Source organism: Schistocerca cancellata, chromosome 2 (genome assembly GCF_023864275.1).
Source record: "Schistocerca cancellata isolate TAMUIC-IGC-003103 chromosome 2, iqSchCanc2.1, whole genome shotgun sequence".
Lineage (NCBI taxonomy): Eukaryota > Metazoa > Arthropoda > Insecta > Orthoptera > Acrididae > Schistocerca > Schistocerca cancellata.
The window spans coordinates 158,077,405-158,097,294 of NC_064627.1; the positions used below are offsets into that span (position 1 = coordinate 158,077,405).

Below are 19,890 nucleotides of genomic sequence, written 5' to 3' on the forward strand. Positions count from 1 at the left end.
GAGGGATGTAAAGGGTACAAAGGGAAAAGATTAAGTGAGGAAGGAAAATGCAGACTGCAACAGCTTGCAGCTGGGTGTTCAGGGAGATGGTGTGACTACGAACATTATCCTATACGAGCAGCATGACCACCCTGCAAAATGGAATACTGCCCTCTGGGGGATGACCAAAGTAGACCAGAAAGAAATGCGAGAGGTCAAAGCAGTAATGAGGATGCAATTTTGTTTCCTGGAGGCAGAGAACAAGCAGACACTGAGATTCCAAGAGCAGCTGTAATTCCTCCTTGTTGGACATAAGGTTGCAAACATTTCATTGGAGGAGAGTCATAACGAGGAAAGGGGAGGAGGGTAAAAATGGAGGGGTGTCATATCAGCAGCTGCCAAGTCCCAGTCTTCAAAGACTCACTGCTACATGGCGCAGATGCTGGAGGATCCCGCTTCACGAGATCTACAAAGGCATCAGCATTCTCCCTCCAACGGTCTGCAGAGTCCAGCGCAGAAAAGCGGTTCGCAGTGTGCACTGATGATGTGGAGGTTGGCCGGTTGTGAGTATCATGCAGCGACATCTCTGAGTTGGCAAACGACAAGACCGTTTGCCCTTGTTTAATTTCTTGGGAGCTTTTGTGGTTGGCAGATGCCAATTTAGATGTTTGTTGGCTGTAGAGATGTAAAATGTCTTCACGGGTAATTTCTTTCTGTCCTTTCCGGCCTGTCTGTTGTGTAGCAGGTGACTTAGCATTGTGAAGCGAAAATTTGGTGGCTTGTTGCACAGCTCGAGGGGGAGGAGACGGGGATGCTACCGTGACACTCAGTGATTTGAATTGAGGTCGCATGTCTGTGTGGCCATGTCCTTCGTGGAGCGAGATGTAGCAAGAATGGTACTATAAGTGCCAGATGGTAAAACGCAGAGTTTTCAACTAGCCAACAACTTGCGAGAGACAGAATAAGGTACTTTTCCCTTCACCCAGATCTCATGGACAGCCCGATCATTGAGATACAAGGGAACAATCTCGGGAGGGGGCTGCATGGTAGCCATTGCAATTGTTACAGTGGGGAGAAGGAGGTGGACAATCGCCCTCGTGAGCATCCCTACCACAAGTTACACATTCGGCCGCGTGTCAACAAGACATTCAAGTGTGGTTGTAACCATGACACTGGTAGCAGCACATCGGGTTCAGAATGTACAGTTGGACTGTGATAACTTCACAGCCTGCTTTGATCCTTGATGGAAGCACTACTCTCTGTCAAATGTGAGAAAGAGAGTGCGCATGGGCACTAAGGACGCATCTACCTTTTTCATCACCTGATGGACTGCAATGACACCCTGATCAGAGAGGTAAGTCTGGATTTTCTCATGGGTCAGACCATTGAGCAGCCTAGTGGAAATAACATCATGGGAAGAATTCAGCATTCGATGGGCCTCGACACGAACAGGATAGCCATGGAGGAGTGACGCTGCAAGCAGTTGTGCTTGAGAATCATAAGTAGTCTCCAAAAGCAAACTGCCATTGCATAAAAGAGAACAGGGTTTCACAGGACCAGCAATTGCATCATATCCTTTCTGACTAATGAACAGATTAACAGTAGCAAAGGACTGACTGTCTTCAGTACGTGAAACGACGAGGAACAGAGGTGCAGCTGGGAGGGTCTGTGAATTGTTAGCCTCATTTCATTTACATTTGATAGACTTTGACTGAGAGGATGATGTTTGGCTTATTGCAGAAAATCCTCCATGATTGTGTCTCTGATGGTGTGCTGCTTTCAACGGGGATCACCCTCAGAAGGCAGCTCACCTGCCTTAGGTGAGATTGTTCAGACCTTAGGTCAGCTCAAGAATCACCTCCCCCCCCCCCCCCCCCCCCGCCTCCCCCCCGTGCTTCGCCTGAACCAGGGGGTACATGTGAACGAACCCTACCTGTCGACCCAGGGCAAGGAATTATGCTTTACCCAGTCACATGTTACACTTCAAATGCATGGGCCAGCCTTCAGAAGCGAACAGGAAGGAAGAAGAAAAAGAGGAACCTCAAACACTGAAGCAGGGAAACGATAGAAGAAAGGAAACGCGGAAAGAAAAAGAACGAAAAAACTATGGAGGGACTGTTCTGATGTCAGGTTGCTGAAAATGCAGAACACATTCCCAAAAATGTCCCAAACCTGTTCCCCAAGGGAGGAGAAAAAGAACAGTTAGAGGATAGACAAGCAGTAAACAAGGGAAAAGATGCTGTGGAGGCTGGGGTCCCACGGTAGCCAAGCATGAACTTGCCAAAGAGTGGTGGGCCCCCTGGTTGCTTGTGCAATTGGTTGCTTATTATTTCAATAAATGCGCCCTCCCCATTAACTACTAGCACCTGAGATTTCAGGTAGTTATGGACAAACATGTATACTAATTCCATATGTTGAGAAATAAATCATTTTTTGAGTTGTAGGTAAAAGCGACTGGTGAAAGATTTGGACTGTGAAGGGTGTGGAGAAAGTTCAAACCTCAAGTTCTTTGTGATCTGTACAGAACAGACAGCAGTGCGTTACATGCATTGTCATAAATCAAGACAATTCTGGCACTCCGCTATCCTATCCTGTATGGCACTTATTAATCTGGAAGCTCTTTGATGGTTCATCTAAAAAGTAATTGATATACTCAACTCCACGAAACCTACCAACAGTATACCTTTTTGATCCCATCATTCTACTGCCGTAATTGTTCTGTGTAGATAGTGTTTGTCTGAACTTTATTAACACTGGCAAATTTGAATTATCCTACTGCATGGTGTGCCATTTTGAGTACAAATTGATGTAGAATACTCTTGTTTCAACACATCACAATGGAAAAAAAAAATCTTATTCATATCTTCAGCACGATTATGAATCAGAAATGCTTATGTCAGCATCATTAATTGTGTTATAGTGATCATCAGCCAAAATAATTGATTACATCTTGTACACAGGTTACAGTAACTCAGTTTCTCAGCTATAATCAACTGCAGAACACTGGACATTGGTGGAAATTGCACAGCAAGTTGACTAGAATGAAATTTTCACTCTACAGTGGAGTGTGCACTGATATGAAACTTCCTGGCAGATTAAAACTGTGTGCCAGACCAAGACTCGAACTTGGGAACTTTGCCTTTCACAGGCAAGTGCTCTACTAACTGAGCTACCCAAGCATGACTCACACCCCATCCTCACAGCTTTAATTCCACCAGTACTTCGTCTCCTACCTTCCAAACTTCACAGAAGCTCTCCTGCAAACCTTGCAGAACTAGCACTCCTGGAAGAAAGGATATTGCGGAGACATGGCTTAGCCACAGCCTGGGGCATGTTTCTAGAGTGAAATTTTCACTCTACAGCGGAGTGTGCGCTGATATGAAACTTCCTGGCAGATTAAAACTGTGTGCTGGACCAAGTCTCGAACTCGGGACCTTTGCCTTTCTTGGGCAAGTGCTCTACCAACTGCTGTGAGGACGGGGCGTGAGTCGTGCTTGAGTAGCTCAGTTGGTAGAGCACTTGCCCGTGAAGGCAAAGGTCCCGAGTTCGTGTCCCGATCCGGCACACAGTTTTAATCTGCCAGGAAGTTTCATATCAGCGCACACTCTGCTGTAAAGTGAAAATTTCATTCTAGAAACATCTCCCAGACTGTGGCTAAGCCATGTCTCCGCAATATCCTTTCTTCCAGGAGTGCTAGTTCTGCAAAGTTCGCAGGAGAGCTTCTGTGAAGTTTGGAAGGTAGGGGACGAGGTACTGGTGGAATTAAAGCAGTGAGGACAGGGCGTGAATCGTGCTTGGGTAGCTCAGTTCGTAGAGCACTTGCCCGCGAAAGGCGAAGGTCCTGAGTTCAAGTCTCTGTACGGCACACAGTTTTAATCTGCCATGAAGTTTCAGCAAGTTGATTAATTGTGACGCAATATTTGTGCGGCACCTTTTCATTCACTTGCTCAACAAATGACTCTTTAATTCTACAGTGGAGTGTGCACTGGTTTGAAACTTCTTGAAAGATTAAAACTGAGTGTCACATTGAGACTCGTGCCTGAATCTTGCCTTTAGTAGGCAGACCTCTTACCACCTGAGATAGGTGGGCAAGAGCCATGAGCTGTACTCACAACTTTGCTTCTGCCCACAGAAGACAAGATTCCTTGTTTGATGCACAGTTTTAGTATGGTGAGTAGTTTCAAAGTGGTCTGCCATTTCTCTTTGTACACATTCATATTTGCTTCCCAAAATGTACACCACCACTGTTTTTCTACCCCAGTTTTGAGATGTGTTATGAGCATATAACATTGGGTGTCTGAATAAATGTACATCTGTGCATTGTTAAACTGGAAAACACAGGTTTCTACATTGATAATGTCAGATCAGTTTGAATTAGACCACAGAAACACACAATCAGTGTGCCTACAATCAATCTCTGTGTTTCTGTGTTTTCTCCTGAGAGATTCTGTGGTTGCTCCTTTACCTACAGTTTACAGAGTTCTGACCACAGTCCCTTTAATTCCACTGTACACATATATTGGTGGCAATTATATGGGCACAAGTGCAATACGCGTAAAATTACTAAAACTGAACATCATCAATTAAGCATTATCATTTACATTATAGACGGTACGGCAGGCAGTAAACAGAATGTATTAAATATCCTTGCCTCTAAGTTAGTCTGCTTAATTCACTAAATGCTTGAAAATAATTGATTAGCTGTAAGTTTCCCTTTGAACCGAGTTCTGCTTATTAGACTGTTCACCCGTTTCTTTATTATTATTTTTTTTGTTAATTAACAAAGTTGTATCAATATTTGTGATTTGAAAAATCAGTGGTAAATTCAATAAGCTATTTATTTTCAATAATGTTGTTGTTTCTGAATACCGTATTTACTCGAATCTAAGCCGCACTCAAATCTAAGCCGCACCTGAAAAATGAGACTCTAAAGCAAGGGAAAAAAAATTTTCCGAATCTAAGCCACACCTGAAATTTGAGACTCGAAATTCAAGGGGGAGAGCAAAGTTTTAGACCGCACCTCCAAATTGAAACAAAGTTGCTCCATTGTAACATGAGACACAATTTAGGTCAAATGGATGAAGATACAGCTACAGTAGTTTGGTTCGAGTTGTAAGCTCAACATTTAAGCTTTATCAAGTAGCCATTGGTATGTGTCAGGCGCTCAGTCCGTATTTATAAGGGTACCCTTCCTTTTTCAAATTTTTTGTCTGGTTTGAACCGATCGGTTATTTTGCTTTAATCATATCAATACCGTTCTCTTTGTTATAGGTGTTTACGTCACTCTAAGCTGAAAATGCATTATTGTACTGTGTCATGCATTGTTTGTCACATTCTGATAATGAGTGATTACGACTTGTCGCCGCTCGAGGCATGGCTTGCTTTTGTGCGCACTACCGCCACTTACAATATAAAGAAGAGAGGAATTGTCACATAAGCGAAAGAATGACAAGAGACTGTTATTTGTTATTACTTACACTGCTGCTTTCTTTGATAATGATCAACAAGAACCAAATAATAGACTGCATATGAAAGATGTTCTGAACGAGAGTTTAGCGAAAATTTTTCTCCATTTGAAAATCCTTGCAGACGCCTGTTTAGTACATAACATTCTGCATAGAAATTAGAGTCATCTTAGATTTAAAAATCTAGTCAGTTGTCGTGCTTCATTCCTGACTGTATCACTATCCAGCATAAGAATATAATAATGACACGATACGTATATTTTTCCGCGCTTGCTGGTGTCTCTCTCTAGTTTCCTAGTTTATTAGGCAGACAGGATTTCAATGAGATAGCAGCAAATACGAAAGAATACATGGCATAATGTTTACATTCTTCTACCTTCTCTTTTAATTTATTTATTGGCGAAGAGGTTTTGGTGGCAGTATTTATCTTTGCGTCTGCACAAGCATGCCTGTGTAGCGCTACATATATTCAATGGCAGAAGTTAGTTGTGGCGGCACCTACCAACATTTTTCAGAACTTCCGCTTACTCTGCATTCGATTCTAAGCCGCAGGCATTTTTTTGGAGTACAAAAAGTGGATAAAAAAGTGCGGCTTAGATTCGAGTAAATACGGTATCTCACTGTGGACAAATGAATTACTTTCCACAAAAAATTCTTCAGACACAAATACAAACCATGAAATCTGCAAAAGAAGGCTGTGAATCTAAGATAAGTACATGACTACATTTCCAGTTTCTGTATGATCAGTTACATTTGCACAAAAAGGGCAGAAAACAAATATGATGGTCAACAGCAGATCATTAACAGTCATGTAATTTGGCTTTTATTTCAGATTCTCCTCACTTCAAATTGCAGTTTCATGATCGGGTTTTTAGGTGACAGAATTTGTCATCTGAAAGTATATTTCTTTCTCACTGTCTCAAATGGACATGAAAGTGACTATAGCTTCCACAAAAACATGAAAGTAGTCATTACTATGGTGAAGTAGTCAGGATTAAAAATACAGCAAAACATAGTAACTATAAGATCAGATGAAAATATATACAATAACATTAAGAAAATAGATAATAGCTGGTATGGGTATCACAGTGTTAAGACACATACACAAACTAGATAACAAATGAGCTACAGTTAAAATCCGCTAAGTTATCTTAGATGTACGATCTCACTTGATCATTGTGGGAAAGCTCTGGATACATACGCTACTGTGAAAATATCACTATACCAATTGCCACTACTGACAGACATAAAACAAGAGCAGTTATCCTTACTTTCATTCTAGCCAACACTATTTTGATATAAATTACTATGGACTGTTAACATTTTATTCATTATGCATACCATTTCGAAATAGCTTAAGGATAAACAGTGGCATTTGATGCGACCTCCGTGAGGAATAATTTTTCTTGCTGCAGGGTTACAGATGGTGTATATATGATTATTTCACCAAATGCAGCAATTACCAAAATGTGGATGGCTGCTGCTGATGGTCAGTTCCCAAAGACTTTACTCAGGAGACTGTTTCGCAGAGAACCACCTGCAAAAATATTAATATTTTCCTAAGTTTGTGAATTTGAAAGGAGATACTGGCAATAGAGTAGAGTATATCACCTGATAAGAAATAGTCTTTCAAATTCTGCATGTACTGTAAATATGCTGTTAACTGTAGCCACATAAATGCCACTGCTTTTCAATTTAGTGCTCAAAGTAAACCCACAAACCTATTGGTCCATCAGTGTCTTCAAGTGGTGGCTGATCCATGATGTGCCGAAGCATAGGCAGAACAAATGCCAGAGTTTTTCCACTGCCAGTTTTTGCGATTCCTATGAGATCACGACCTATGAAACAAAATTTACATTTATTTTGATGCATTTATTTTACCACGCAGTGGAAGTATTCCAGTTAATAAAATCATTAAAATATTTATATATTTTTAGAAACTAGGTTGCCTATGAAGTTTCACTAACAGATTCATTTTGCCTTTCACTTTCATCTTTCACATGCCATCTTCAAGACATTTTTACCCAAATGATGATAATTATAATTGTGCAATACATATGCACTGAGGTAAATTAATCGAGATGCATATAAAATAAGTTATTTCAATGATTTTCTTGCTGTCCCACAGACCACTGGCCTTGTCATGGTGGTGCGGCTGGCATGTCTTAATGATAAACACAACCACCCCACAGCTGCAAACACATCAGAGGGAAATCTGTGGAGAGGCTAGACAAACACGTTTTCTGAGAAGGGGGCAGCAGCCTTTTTAATACTTTCAGGGAAACCTGTTTGGGATGTTTTCTGATCTAGCATTGTAAATTGGCCAACATAGCCTTGCAATGTTGATAATGAGAACAGCTGAAAGCAATGGGAAAAACTACAATCCTTATATTTCCCAAGGACATGGAGCTTAACTGTATTTGTTTAATGCTGACGGCATCATGCTGGGTAAAAATTCCAGAGGTAAAACAGTTTCCCCATTCAGATCTCAGGTCACTGTTGTTGTTGTTGTTGTTGTTGTTGTTGTGGTGGTGGTGGTGGTGGTGGTGGTGGCGGTGGTGGCGGTGGTGGTGGTGGTAACAGTCTGCCACTGTATGGGCTGGAACACAGGATATTAGATCCCTTAATTGAGTAGGCGGGTTTGAGGTTTTGAAAAGAGTAATGGATAGGTTGACATTAGATACAGATGGAGTTAGTGAAGTACACAGGCAAGAAGAACACGACTTTTGGTCAAGTGAAAATAGAATTACTAACAGAAAATCAAATAGTGATAATTCACAATTAGATCTAATAATAAATGGACACGTATTACTATGAACAGTATAGTGAACAGATTATCATTAAAAAAAAGACAGACACAAAGCCAAGACCCATCACAGTAATGCAAGTTTATGTCCTACCAGCTCCGCAAGTGATTGAAGAGATCGAAAGAGTGTATGATAAGTTAAAAGAAATTATTTAGTTTGTTAAGGAAGATGAAAATTTAAGTGTGAATGGTGACTGGATTTTGATAATAAGAAACACAAGAGAACAAAAAATAGTAGAAGAACATGTACTGGGGGAAAGGAATGAAAGGGGAAACCACATGGCTGAATTTTGAAAGCGCGCAATTTAATAACTACCAACACTTGGTTTACAGGACTGGGCATACGTGAACTCTGATCATAATTTGTTGGTTATTTACTGCAAATTACAACTGAAAAAATTACAGAAAGCTTGAAAATAAAAGAGATGGGATCTGAATACATATGTCTAAAAATGAGATTGATAGGAAGTGCAAAATGGCAAAGCAGGAATAGTTTGGTAAAAATGCAAATCTGTAGAAGCATGTATGGATGTGGGAAACAGTTGCCCCATACTATTGGCCGAAAGAGAAGCAACTGTATGAATGTCAAGAGCTCAGATGGGAAACCAGCACTAGGCAAACAAGGGAAGGCTGACAGGTGGAGGAATATACAGAAAAGCTATGGAAGATGATGTAGATGTAGCTGAGATAGGAGGTATGTTACTGCATGAAGTATTTTACTGACCAGACTTAGTGAGATCCCTGGAAGAACATATCAAGAGACCTATGCCATCAGACAAGAGAGACAGAAGAGACTGGCAGGCTACCTCAAGAAGAATCTAATAATTCCTGTTCCAGAGAAGGAAGCTACTGGCAGGTGTGAATATTAAAGGTGCTGACAGTTGTGAATAGTACATAACTAATGGTTTAGTAAATAATGGTTCAAAGAAGAAGAAGAAGAAGAAGAAGAAGAAGCAACACTGACTCTATGCTCTAACAATGACTCTATGCTGTATCTCAGAATATACATTGAAAAAGGCAACTCTATGTTTGTAACATTCGTAGATTTAGAGAAAGGTTCTGACAATGTTGACTGGAATATAGTCTCTGACATTATGAAAGTAGCAGAAATAATATAATACAAAGAGAGTGAAAAGTTATTTACAACTTGTGCAGAAACCAGACAGCACTTATAAAAATTTGAAGACATGAAAGGAAAGCAGTAATTGAGAAGGCAAGGAGACAGGTTTGTTGAATATCCCTGATGTTATTTTATCTGCATGTTGTGCAAGCTGTGAAGTAAACCAATAATAAATGTGATAAAGGAATTAAAAGTTCTAGAATAAGAAGTAAAAAGAGTTGTTGATGACATAATGATTCTGTCACACATGGCTGACGTATTAGAAGAATGGCTGAATCAAATGGGTTTTGTTCTGAACAGAGGTTAGAAGATAAACACAAACTAAAATAAAACAAGGGTAATGAGGTTCAATCAAATTAAATCAGGTATGTTGAGGTGATTATCTAACAAAATGAAACACTAAACATAGCATAGTTCTACCAACTGAGTAACAAAAAAACTGATGATGGTTAAAGTAGAGGGGATATGAAAAGGAGACTGGAAATGGCAAGGAAAGCGTTTCTGAAAAAGAGCTATCTATGTGAATCGAAACTGCAGTTAAGAAAACACTTGGGTTAGCCAGATATAAAAAGAAAAATGGTGGGATGAAGAGTGTACTAAACCAATAACATATATAAAAAAATGGAGAAAATGGGACGTTCTGGGCCTACTAAGCAAAATGTGCAATTCAAACAACAAAGAAAATAAATTCCAGGATAAGATGCAGAGTTAGAAGACCATTCAAAAAATCACAACTAGTTGAAATGCAAGGGGACTTGCCAAAAGTTTATTCCAGAGATTTTCATCACATTCCTAGAACAAATTAAAGCATTACCAAGCACCGAATATTTGTGTTAAGAATTAAACAGGTGTAGTGCCTTGGGATGACATGGAATGTTGCAACAAGTTGATTACTTGTTTTCAGATGGTAAATCCAGATGTGAAGGGAATTACGGAGTACATGGTGCAAAATATGGTGAGCCTTCCTCGTGGTGGTCAGTCACTGTTGAATGGAAACCTGATGATGTGTATAACGGTTCTTAAATTCCCACACAGTCCAACATTATGCCACTTCACATCCAAATGCCCAACAAAGATGGATATCCCACTAATCAACAAGCCTGCCAAATGGAGAACCCACAACTGTCTCGTATGTATGTGGCATTTCTGTGTCCTTTACAGTAATGGTTCAACAACCAATATTGTCCCTGCTCCTTTTATACCCTGCCATGCCTGATAGCAACACCAAACCTGAACAACACTAATGCACACCATCATTTACATATCCGCCGATGGTGTTGTATGTGTACACAGTTACTATGACAGCCGATCATGTCTTCTGTGTTCACTTTGTCTGTCAGGGAACTGTATTTTGAAATATTTACTAATATTTGGTAGCTAGCAAACTCATATCAAAAAATATACTAATGACCATCATATAGATTATTTCATGTAATTCTAATACAACCTCATGTCTGCAACTGCTGAAAATACATGAAGCAAAGCTAGACATCATGATAACATGCCCATATGGAACATTGTGACTTTTGAGACAGTGATGCAGGTACGCGGCATAACAAGAAAAAGGCACAGGTACAGAGATTCTTAATAGTGTATGGCAATACAAAATGGAAGCTAGGACGGGTTTAATGCCCCATAAACAATGAAGTTGTTAAAATGGAAAACAAGCTCAGAGTGAGGAATCATAGCAAAGAAAATCAGCCATGCCCTTTTCAAATGATTCATCTCAGCATTTGCATTAAGCAACTTCGTGAAACAATTCATAATCTCAGGATGCACAATGCTACCCCCATCACATCAGACTTTTCACCATAGCTTGTGATAATGCTTCCATCTAGAGGTCAAGGATAGTCTGTGGCAATGGTTATACAGCTGCAGTCCTCCGGCCTGGAGTACCCCAAGTACATTAAATTGACCCAAACCAGAGGAGCAAGTTGACACATGGTATTTTCCCTCATGTTGCTGGTACCCACCCAATACGCCACCCGTGTGTGGTTGAACATTGAACTCTGGATCCACATTGATTGTGAAAAGGCACACGAATTATTGAAATCTTTATCCCTTTAGACAAAAACTTTAAACGTACCACTAAAGAACACATACAATGGATGACATGCTTCTAACACAATGTTGCCCACTACATCTGCAAGGTTGCAGCATGTTCCACAGGCATAGCACAGGAAAAAAATGGCAGCAAATCATTCTCCAAGCTAAAACTTGACTCATTTGTTACAGAACGTTACTCCGACATTCTTAGGCCCACTCATGGTAGGAAAGGCATCACATCCATCAACTTGCACAGCCAGAAGAATTAATCTAATGAGTAAATGAGCAAACAGAGCAATTTCATGAAGTCAAAGATATACAGTCTGATCAGATATGTGCAACAAAGACCCTTCTGCAAAGTCTTTTGGCATGGCAGGTGCTGTGCTGAGATTGAACATCTTCAGGTCACACAAGCCAAGAGAATCAGGCATTGGGTTGGGGTACATGGTCAATCTTGCTTGTAAGGATGGAAGAAAAGAAGGAAGGTTGGAAGATTAGGTTTAATGTCCCACCAATGACAATATCCTTAGAGACCAAGCTTGGATTGGGGAAAGATAACGGAAACCATGGAAAACCTAATGTGGATGGCAAGATAGGTATTTGAATTGTTGTCCTCCCGAATATGAGTCCAGCAGCTTAACGCAGCATCACATCGCTCAGTCAACCTTGTCTGTTTTCCCACTGAATGTGACCTCACACCTTGAATCTTCTGTACAGCTAAGAAATATTGTTATGTAAGATACTAAATTCTCAGTTACTTTTGAGCTGATCTGTGGTTAGCTGCTAATCAGCACATGATCTGAATATGCATAATGTCATTCAAATGTTCCTGAACAGTCAACCTGCTTCCCTACTACTCAAATACCTTGTGCCAGACACATGCAATACACAATCAGAAACACTATACTCATAACTTACAACAAAATCACTGTTGTAGAAACCAGTAAGAGGTGCCAATCATGTGAAATGTACTTCATGTGTTTCAAAGCCAACCATTGCAGTTTTTCATCGTGAAACTAAGTTTTCTTGGTGGATACCAGAGTTGCTTTAACTTAATGGATGTTTTGCAGAACAGTAACTGTAAGATTAAATATGAGTAATAAGGAGTATTCTTATGTTGTGCTGTAAAGAGAATACATTTTCTCTCTCAATATGTGAAAGCTTGCTGGGTCAGCTGCAAAAAAATGCACATAGTCAAGCAGTTTTAAGAAGAGGCGCAAAAGGTGATAAGTGTAGCATTGCATCGACAACAATGCCACTAGTGACCCAGCACATACACTATGTGATCAAAAGTATCCGGACACCCCAAAAAACATATGTTTTTCATATTAGGTGCATTGTGCTGCCACCTACTGCCAGGTACTCCACATCAGCGACCTCAGCAGTCATTAGACATAGTGAGAGAGCAGAACAGGGTACTCTGCGGAACTCATCCACTTGGAACGTGGTCAGTTGATTGTGTGTCACTTGTGTCATACATCTGTAAACAAAATTACCACACTCCTAAATATCCCTAGGTCAACTGTTTCTGATGTGATAGTGATGTGGAAATGTGAAGGGATACGTACAGCACAAAAGTGTACAGGCTGACCTCATCTGCTGACTGACAAGAGATTGCCAACTGCTGAAGAGGGTCTTAATGTGTAATAGGCAGACATCTAACCAGACCATCACACAGGAATTCCAAACTGCATCAGGATCCGCTGCAAGTACTATGACAGTTAGGCAAGAGGTGAGAAAAATTGGATTTCATGGTCAAGTGGCTGCTCATAAGCCACATATCATGCCAGTAAATACCAAATGACCCCTCGCTTGGTGTAAGGAGCTTAAACACTGAATGATTAAACAGTGGCAGGGTGTAGGTATGGCAAATTACTGGTAAACATCATCTGCCAGCGTGTGTAGTACTAACAGTAAAATTCTGAGGCGGTGGTGTTATGGTATGGTCGTGTTTTTCACGGAGGAGGCTTGCACCCCTCGTTGTTTTGCATTGCACTATCACAGCACAGGCCTACATTGATGTTTTATGCACCTTCTTGCTTCCCACTGTTGAAGAGCAATTCAGGGATGGTGACTGCATCTTTCAACACAATCAAGCACCTGTTCCTAATGAATGGCCTGTGGCAGAGCGGTTACATGACCATAACATCCCTGTAATAGACTGGCCTGCACAGAGTCCTGACCTGAATCCTGTAGAACACCTCTGAGATGTTAAGGAAGGCCGACTCCGTGCCAGGCCTCACTGACCGACATCAATACCTCTCCTCAATGCAGCACTCTGTAAAGAATGGGCTGCCATTCCCCAAGAAACATTCCAGCACCTGACTGAACATATGCCTGCGAGAGTAGAAGCTGTCATCAAGGCTAAGGGTGGGCCAACACCATACTGAATTCAAGCATTACCGATGGAGGGCACCACAAACTTGTAAGTCATTTTCAGCCAGGTGTCTGGATACTTTTGATCACATAGTGTACTCAGATTGTGGAAAAACAATGAAGTACAATAAAACTACAGCAAATAAAAAAAGAAGTTTTCTTTTCTTTCCTGACTATATTATCTGCAAATTTTCATCGCACCTGCTATGTAATTTCAGAAGAAACCAACATCAATTAGTGAAATAAACATAAAACAGATGGCATTAACTATTTTACACATGTAACACACTGATTAACTAGAAAATTTTAAACATTACTCTGAAATTCAGCTGATTTCAGGGTGATATTTTTTTGGGAAGCAAGGGACAAGTAAATGGATTCACAAAGGAAAGTCACACTAACACGCCACAACTTAAATTGGAAAGAACACATAGAAAATGTGGGGAAGGAGAACCAAAAACTGCATTTTACCGGAATAGCACTTAAAAGAAGCAACAGATCTACTAAAGACACTGCCTACATTAAACTTGCCCATCCTCTTTTAGAGTACTGCTGCATGGTGTGGGGCCTACACCAGATAGGATTAACGAAGTATATCAAGAAAGTTCAAAGAAGGGCAGCATGTATTGTATTATTGAGAAATAGGGGAGAGAGTGTCAATGACCTGATACAGAATTTGGGGTGGACATCATTGAAACAAAGGCTTTTCTCACTGCAATGGCATCTTCTCATGAAATTTCAATCACCAACTTTCTCCTCCAGATGTGAAAATATTTTGTTGACGCTGGCCTACAGAGGGAGAGACAATCATTATAATAAAATAAGGGAAATCGGAGCTCACATGGAAGGATATAAGTGGCCATTTTTTCCGCACACTGTTTGAGAGTGGAATAACAGAATTATTGTGAAGGTGTTTCAATAAGACCTCTGCAAGGCACTTAAGTGTGATATGCAGAATAGCCGCGGAGATGCCGATGATCCCAAGAGCTTACAAATACTTCAACCAAATTCTGTTGTCACTTATATTACAAAGATATGAAACTTCTGCTGAACTATGAGACTAAGATACAATTAGTGTTACTCAAATTAAATGACTTAAATGAGTATATGTAAAGAGTATTATGTTAGTGTTGTGAATTACAGAAATGAGAGAAAAGCAGAGGCAAAGTTGGGCACAGCATGTTTAACCCATCAATCTGATGGATGTAACCTATTTCCTAATTTCATAAGAGTGGACAATTTTCAGATTTGACATAGGTTAACATAAAATATACACACTGCTCTGCCTCTCACTTGCCCTTCTCTGTCTCATCGCAAACAGGCTTTATGGTAAAATACTGGTGACCTCTACTCTCCCATTCCAGGACTTCAGCCACCTGTCTCCCATCACGTACCAGGTTTCAGAAAGGAGACACATTTCAATTGAATCATAGTAAGCAAAGGCTGAAGCACCAATCACATCTTATTGGGAAGTGACATTATACTGTTCAGAAATTTAAAAATCTTAGATTTTGAAAGAACTTATCCGATTGTCATTTTTCTATTTCAGGTGTTCTACTAACACTTTCAGTGCAAAGCTTGCAATGGTGGCAGAGATGTTACATCACAACGTTTCATAATGATAATGCATTTGATACACATTTTAAATGCAGAAAGACTGCCGGTTAAGTCACTACAGTAGTGGTTACTCTGTTGTTTCCTATTATTATTGTTATTGTTTACTGTTATTATTGTTCTTCGTTGTTGCTGCCTATAATTAACACACACACACACACACACACACACACTTTTTTTAATGGGAAAAAGATAAAAGTAATGTGCTCAGCCATGAGAATATCAACTAATAGACTCTACTACATAATATTACCTGACATAACTGCCGGAATCGCTTGAGCCTGAATTGGTGTAGGCTTCTCGTAATTCTGCTTTTTTAAGATTTCCAACTCCTTTTTACTAACACCACACTGTGCCCATGTTTTTATAGGCCTTGGACATCCTTTCCCTTTTACTTTTATGCCTTCTAATTCCTAAAAAGAAAGACAAAAACAGTCTTCATTAATATAAAACATTCTTCTGAAACTCATTAAGTTTGTACTGTTAAAGCTAGATACTTACTCAATCAAACCGAATAACTCTAAAACGCTGGGTAAGTCTCATCCAATGATTTCAAGAGACATATATGCTGAACACAAGCATACAAAGACATATGCTCATTCCAAAACACATTCAGTATTAGAAGTGAGAGAGTAAAATTTTATCACTTATATCATTCTAAGAGAGCAGGCCAAGTTTCACTAAACACCACATCAGAAAAAATATATAATTTTAACACAGGACAAATTCCAGGAGGAAAAAATATGAAAATGGCAAAATTAAGAAATGTCAACAGGCAATTCACGAGATTGGGATAGATTTTTGTGTAAAATTGGACAAGCCTGATCAAAGAACAAATGTTACCTTGCAAAACTGTGAGGTCATTATTTTACATGAAAATTCTACAATTAATAACTATGACAATCATTCTGTAGGTCAGGCTGTTCCAGCTTGTCGGCTCCGTTGTGAGCCGCGGAGTGCTCCCTGCTCCAAGGAGCCGTGTCGCTCGCTGTGACCATTCAAGTGGGCCGGCACTCCGGCACGTCTGGCTGAGGCAGGCAGCAAGACAAGCGTTTTGATGAGCCAGCTGCGTCTTACAGGATCTACAACATCATACTCTTAGCTGCTAAGACGTGGTGCCATGCTACACCAGGAAATACGATGTTCAGGAAATAAATAAGAAACAATTGTTTCACAAGAAATTGCATACTATTATTGGGCCTCTATATCTTGACATTTTCTTTGCATTATAAGATCGGAAATATCAGGCGTGAAAGTGTTCGCAGCGTTAATGCGAAGGCTGGCCTTCATTGTTGCATCCTGAAGAAACGACCGTTCCTTACTTTTTACTCTTTTCATTGCTGAGAAAAGCTGCCCACAACAATACGTAGATCCAAACATGCACATGATCTGAGCGGTATTGTTGTGAAGCTAGGGAAATGTTTTTTGCTGTAATGAACAATATCATCGTGACAAATCCAACGTGTTGTAGTACCTCTCTTTCAACAAAGTTGACTTTTGCAAATCAATAATCTCCAATTGAAGTGACGATGACAAGTCATCGGGGGAACTGAAAAAGGAGTGCTGAACACCTAAGCTCCATTTCCAATCCAGTGAGGTCTGGGAATCGTGTTTCAAATGACGTGATGAGCTGCTTTAACTTTGCTTGGTAATCGCCGAAAGTAGTACCTTCAGGTAGTTTTAAAGAAGCAAGACGATTGAAGAACGTTAAATGTCCATTACTCATCTGCCTCTCAAATAAACGTAACTTGTCCATGAACGCTCTGATCTGGTCGTGCATGTCAACGATTAGCTGCCCTTTGCCCTGCAATGACAGATTTAAATTAATCAGATGCATAGTTATGTCAGCTAGGAACGCCAGGTCTGACATCCATTTCATATCTTTAAGACAATGCATTTCTTCCCCTTCCATTTCGCGAAAAAGGGATATTTCCTCACTAATGGCAAAGAAAACATCAAGAACTTTTCCCCGACTCAGCCAACGAACTGTACTGTGGTAAGGTATATCCCCATACTCCGCTTCCATATCTTTCAGGAATCCTTTGAATTGGCGATGACTCATACCGTGACGCCGCACAAAATTCACACACTTCACAACATCTTTCATTACACCACCTAGCTGTACTGTTTCAGCGCACAGTGCCTCTTGGTGAATAAAACAATGAAGAGTCATAATGTCTTTCCCGAATTCGTCCCTGAGTTTATTTTTCAAACGAGAAGCAAAACCTTGGTGACGCCCGATCATTTGTGGTGCACCGTCTGTCGCTACACAATGGAGCTTATCCCACGGCAAATTCATGTTGTCCACTGATTCACAAACAGTTTCAAAAATGTCACGTCCTGTTGCGGTGTAATCGAGTGGTACCACATCCAAGAATTCTTCAGTTACTTGCAGCTCCATGTCGACACCACGCACAAAGACTGCAAGCTGAGCACAGTCTGATATGTCGGTGCTTTCGTCAAGCGCTAGCGAAAATGCAACAAAGCTCTTCGCCTTTTTCCTGAGCTGTGTCTAAATCCGCTGCCATGTCCAGGATTCGACGTGACATTGTTTGCTTCGACAGGCAAACCCCTTCAATTGCCTGCACCTCCCTTGGAAACAAACATTCTGCAATTGCTACCACGCACGATTTTACGAGTGGTCCCACCGAAAACGGCTTGCCACTCGTCGCAATGATGTGAGCGACCCTGTAGCTAGCTCGGATTGCAGATTCAGTAGTGTTTTCTCCGCTCTCATTCACCTGAAAATTATAAACGCATTACAGAACACAAACTATGTTGCATGTTTTGATACCCTCCATATTACGAAACTCTTTTTAAACTTAAGTCTCCTGGTATGTCGTTCTTAAGCCTGGCTACCAGTTCTCTGCGTGCAACGCCTTCCACCTGATCGTAGGGCGCTGCGTGAAGACGTGTATAATGTCGTTGTATATTGTACCTCTTCGGAGAATTAAACACTTTATGACATACAAGACACTGCGGCCGACCATCCCTCTCAATGAATAGAAAGGTATCCTCCAATAGAGGTACAGGGCTCCCGCGGCTAGTCATAGCTGTCATTGAACACGGATTATTGCGTCAGTTGCGGCTGCATGCGGCCAGGGGGCAGTGAGTTCGCTTTCCCCCTCCACGTGAGATCCGAGCTGCCGCAGTGAGTGCTCCGGCTCCCTGGAGCTCGGTTGGAACAGCCTGCTGTAGGTGGTTACAAATGTGGTTACAAATAACCAGACAATGTACTGCAAGAAGAATGATACATGAGATAAAAATGGCCACTGAAAAAGAAGGAAAAATTAAGTAAAATGTTGAGTGAGAGAGAGAGAGAGAGAGAGAGAGAGAGAGAGAGAAGGAAAAAAATAAGGACATGGATAAGAGCAGATAAGAAGAGAAGACACAGCATAATACTTAAATATATGTGGAACAGTGGAAACCAGCTGGGGAAACAAGGGGAGGAATTGGTGATGAGGGAGATATACAACAACAAAGAGAGCTGAGATACTGTTGGTGTTGGGAGAAAGCATCCACACTGGCAACTTGGTGAATCAGACAGATACCAAGTTCTAGAGCAGCACTTCAGAGAAAACGTGTTCCACAAGCAGACAATGAGCACAGGCCTGTGAGTAGTGAATACTGAACCCCTTCCATCATCTCGGGGAATAGAGAGGGGAGCTGTGTGGAGACTTGTGTTAACAAGGAAATTGATCCTAAAGGACATGTTTGGAGAAATCTAGAATGTATTTATATGCCCTGTCTCATTGCAGATCAATGACTTCAAGCTGCACATCAGTGCAAAATGGGCACTTGTAAACCTTTTAATCAATATTCACTAACTATCAAGAGGACAACAGATAACACTCACACTCTAATGCTGACACACTGTTGTATCAAAACTTGAATTCTTCCTTAAGATTACCAAATGCTTTGATCCTCATCTTTTCCAGTTTTTCCACAGTCCGTGTTTCACTACCACACAATGCTGTGCCCCAAAAGTATATTCTCAGAAATTTCTTCCTCAAGTTAAGGTCTGTGTTTGATAGTAGAAGACTTCTCTTGGACAGGAATGCCCTTTTTGTTAGTGCTAATTTGCTGTTTATGTCCGCCTTGCTCCATCCATCATAGGTTATTTTTCTGCCTGGTTAGCACAATTCCTTATCTTCATCACCATAGTGATCACCAATCCTGATGTTAAGTTTCTCACTGTTCTCATTTCTGCTACTTCTCATTACTTTCGCCTTTCTTTGGTTTACTCTCAATCCGTATTCTGCATTCATTAGACTGTTCATTCCATTCATCAGATCATGTAATTCCTCTTCGCTTTCACTGAGGATAGCAATGTCATCAGTGAATCTTATCACTGTTATCCTTTAACCCTTAAATTTTAATTCTGATCTTGAACCTTTCTTTTATTTCCATCATTGATTCTTCGATGTACAGATTGAACAGCTGATAGACTACATCCCTGTCTTACACCCTTTCTCATCCGAGCA

At 40.6% G+C, this 19,890-nt stretch overlaps 1 protein-coding gene across 1 annotated transcript in view; it reads right to left on the reverse strand.

Annotated features, from left to right (window-relative positions):
• LOC126161446 (probable ATP-dependent RNA helicase DDX46) overlaps positions 1-19,890 on the reverse strand; it is a 150,802-nt gene that overhangs the window by 53,858 nt on the left and 77,054 nt on the right. The window contains exons 9-10 of the mRNA XM_049917261.1: positions 15,660-15,819; positions 7,166-7,282 (exon numbers count right to left, since the gene is read on the reverse strand). Coding sequence (XP_049773218.1) covers positions 7,166-7,282; positions 15,660-15,819 — 277 coding nt within the window. The remainder of the gene's footprint in view (positions 1-7,165; positions 7,283-15,659; positions 15,820-19,890) is intronic.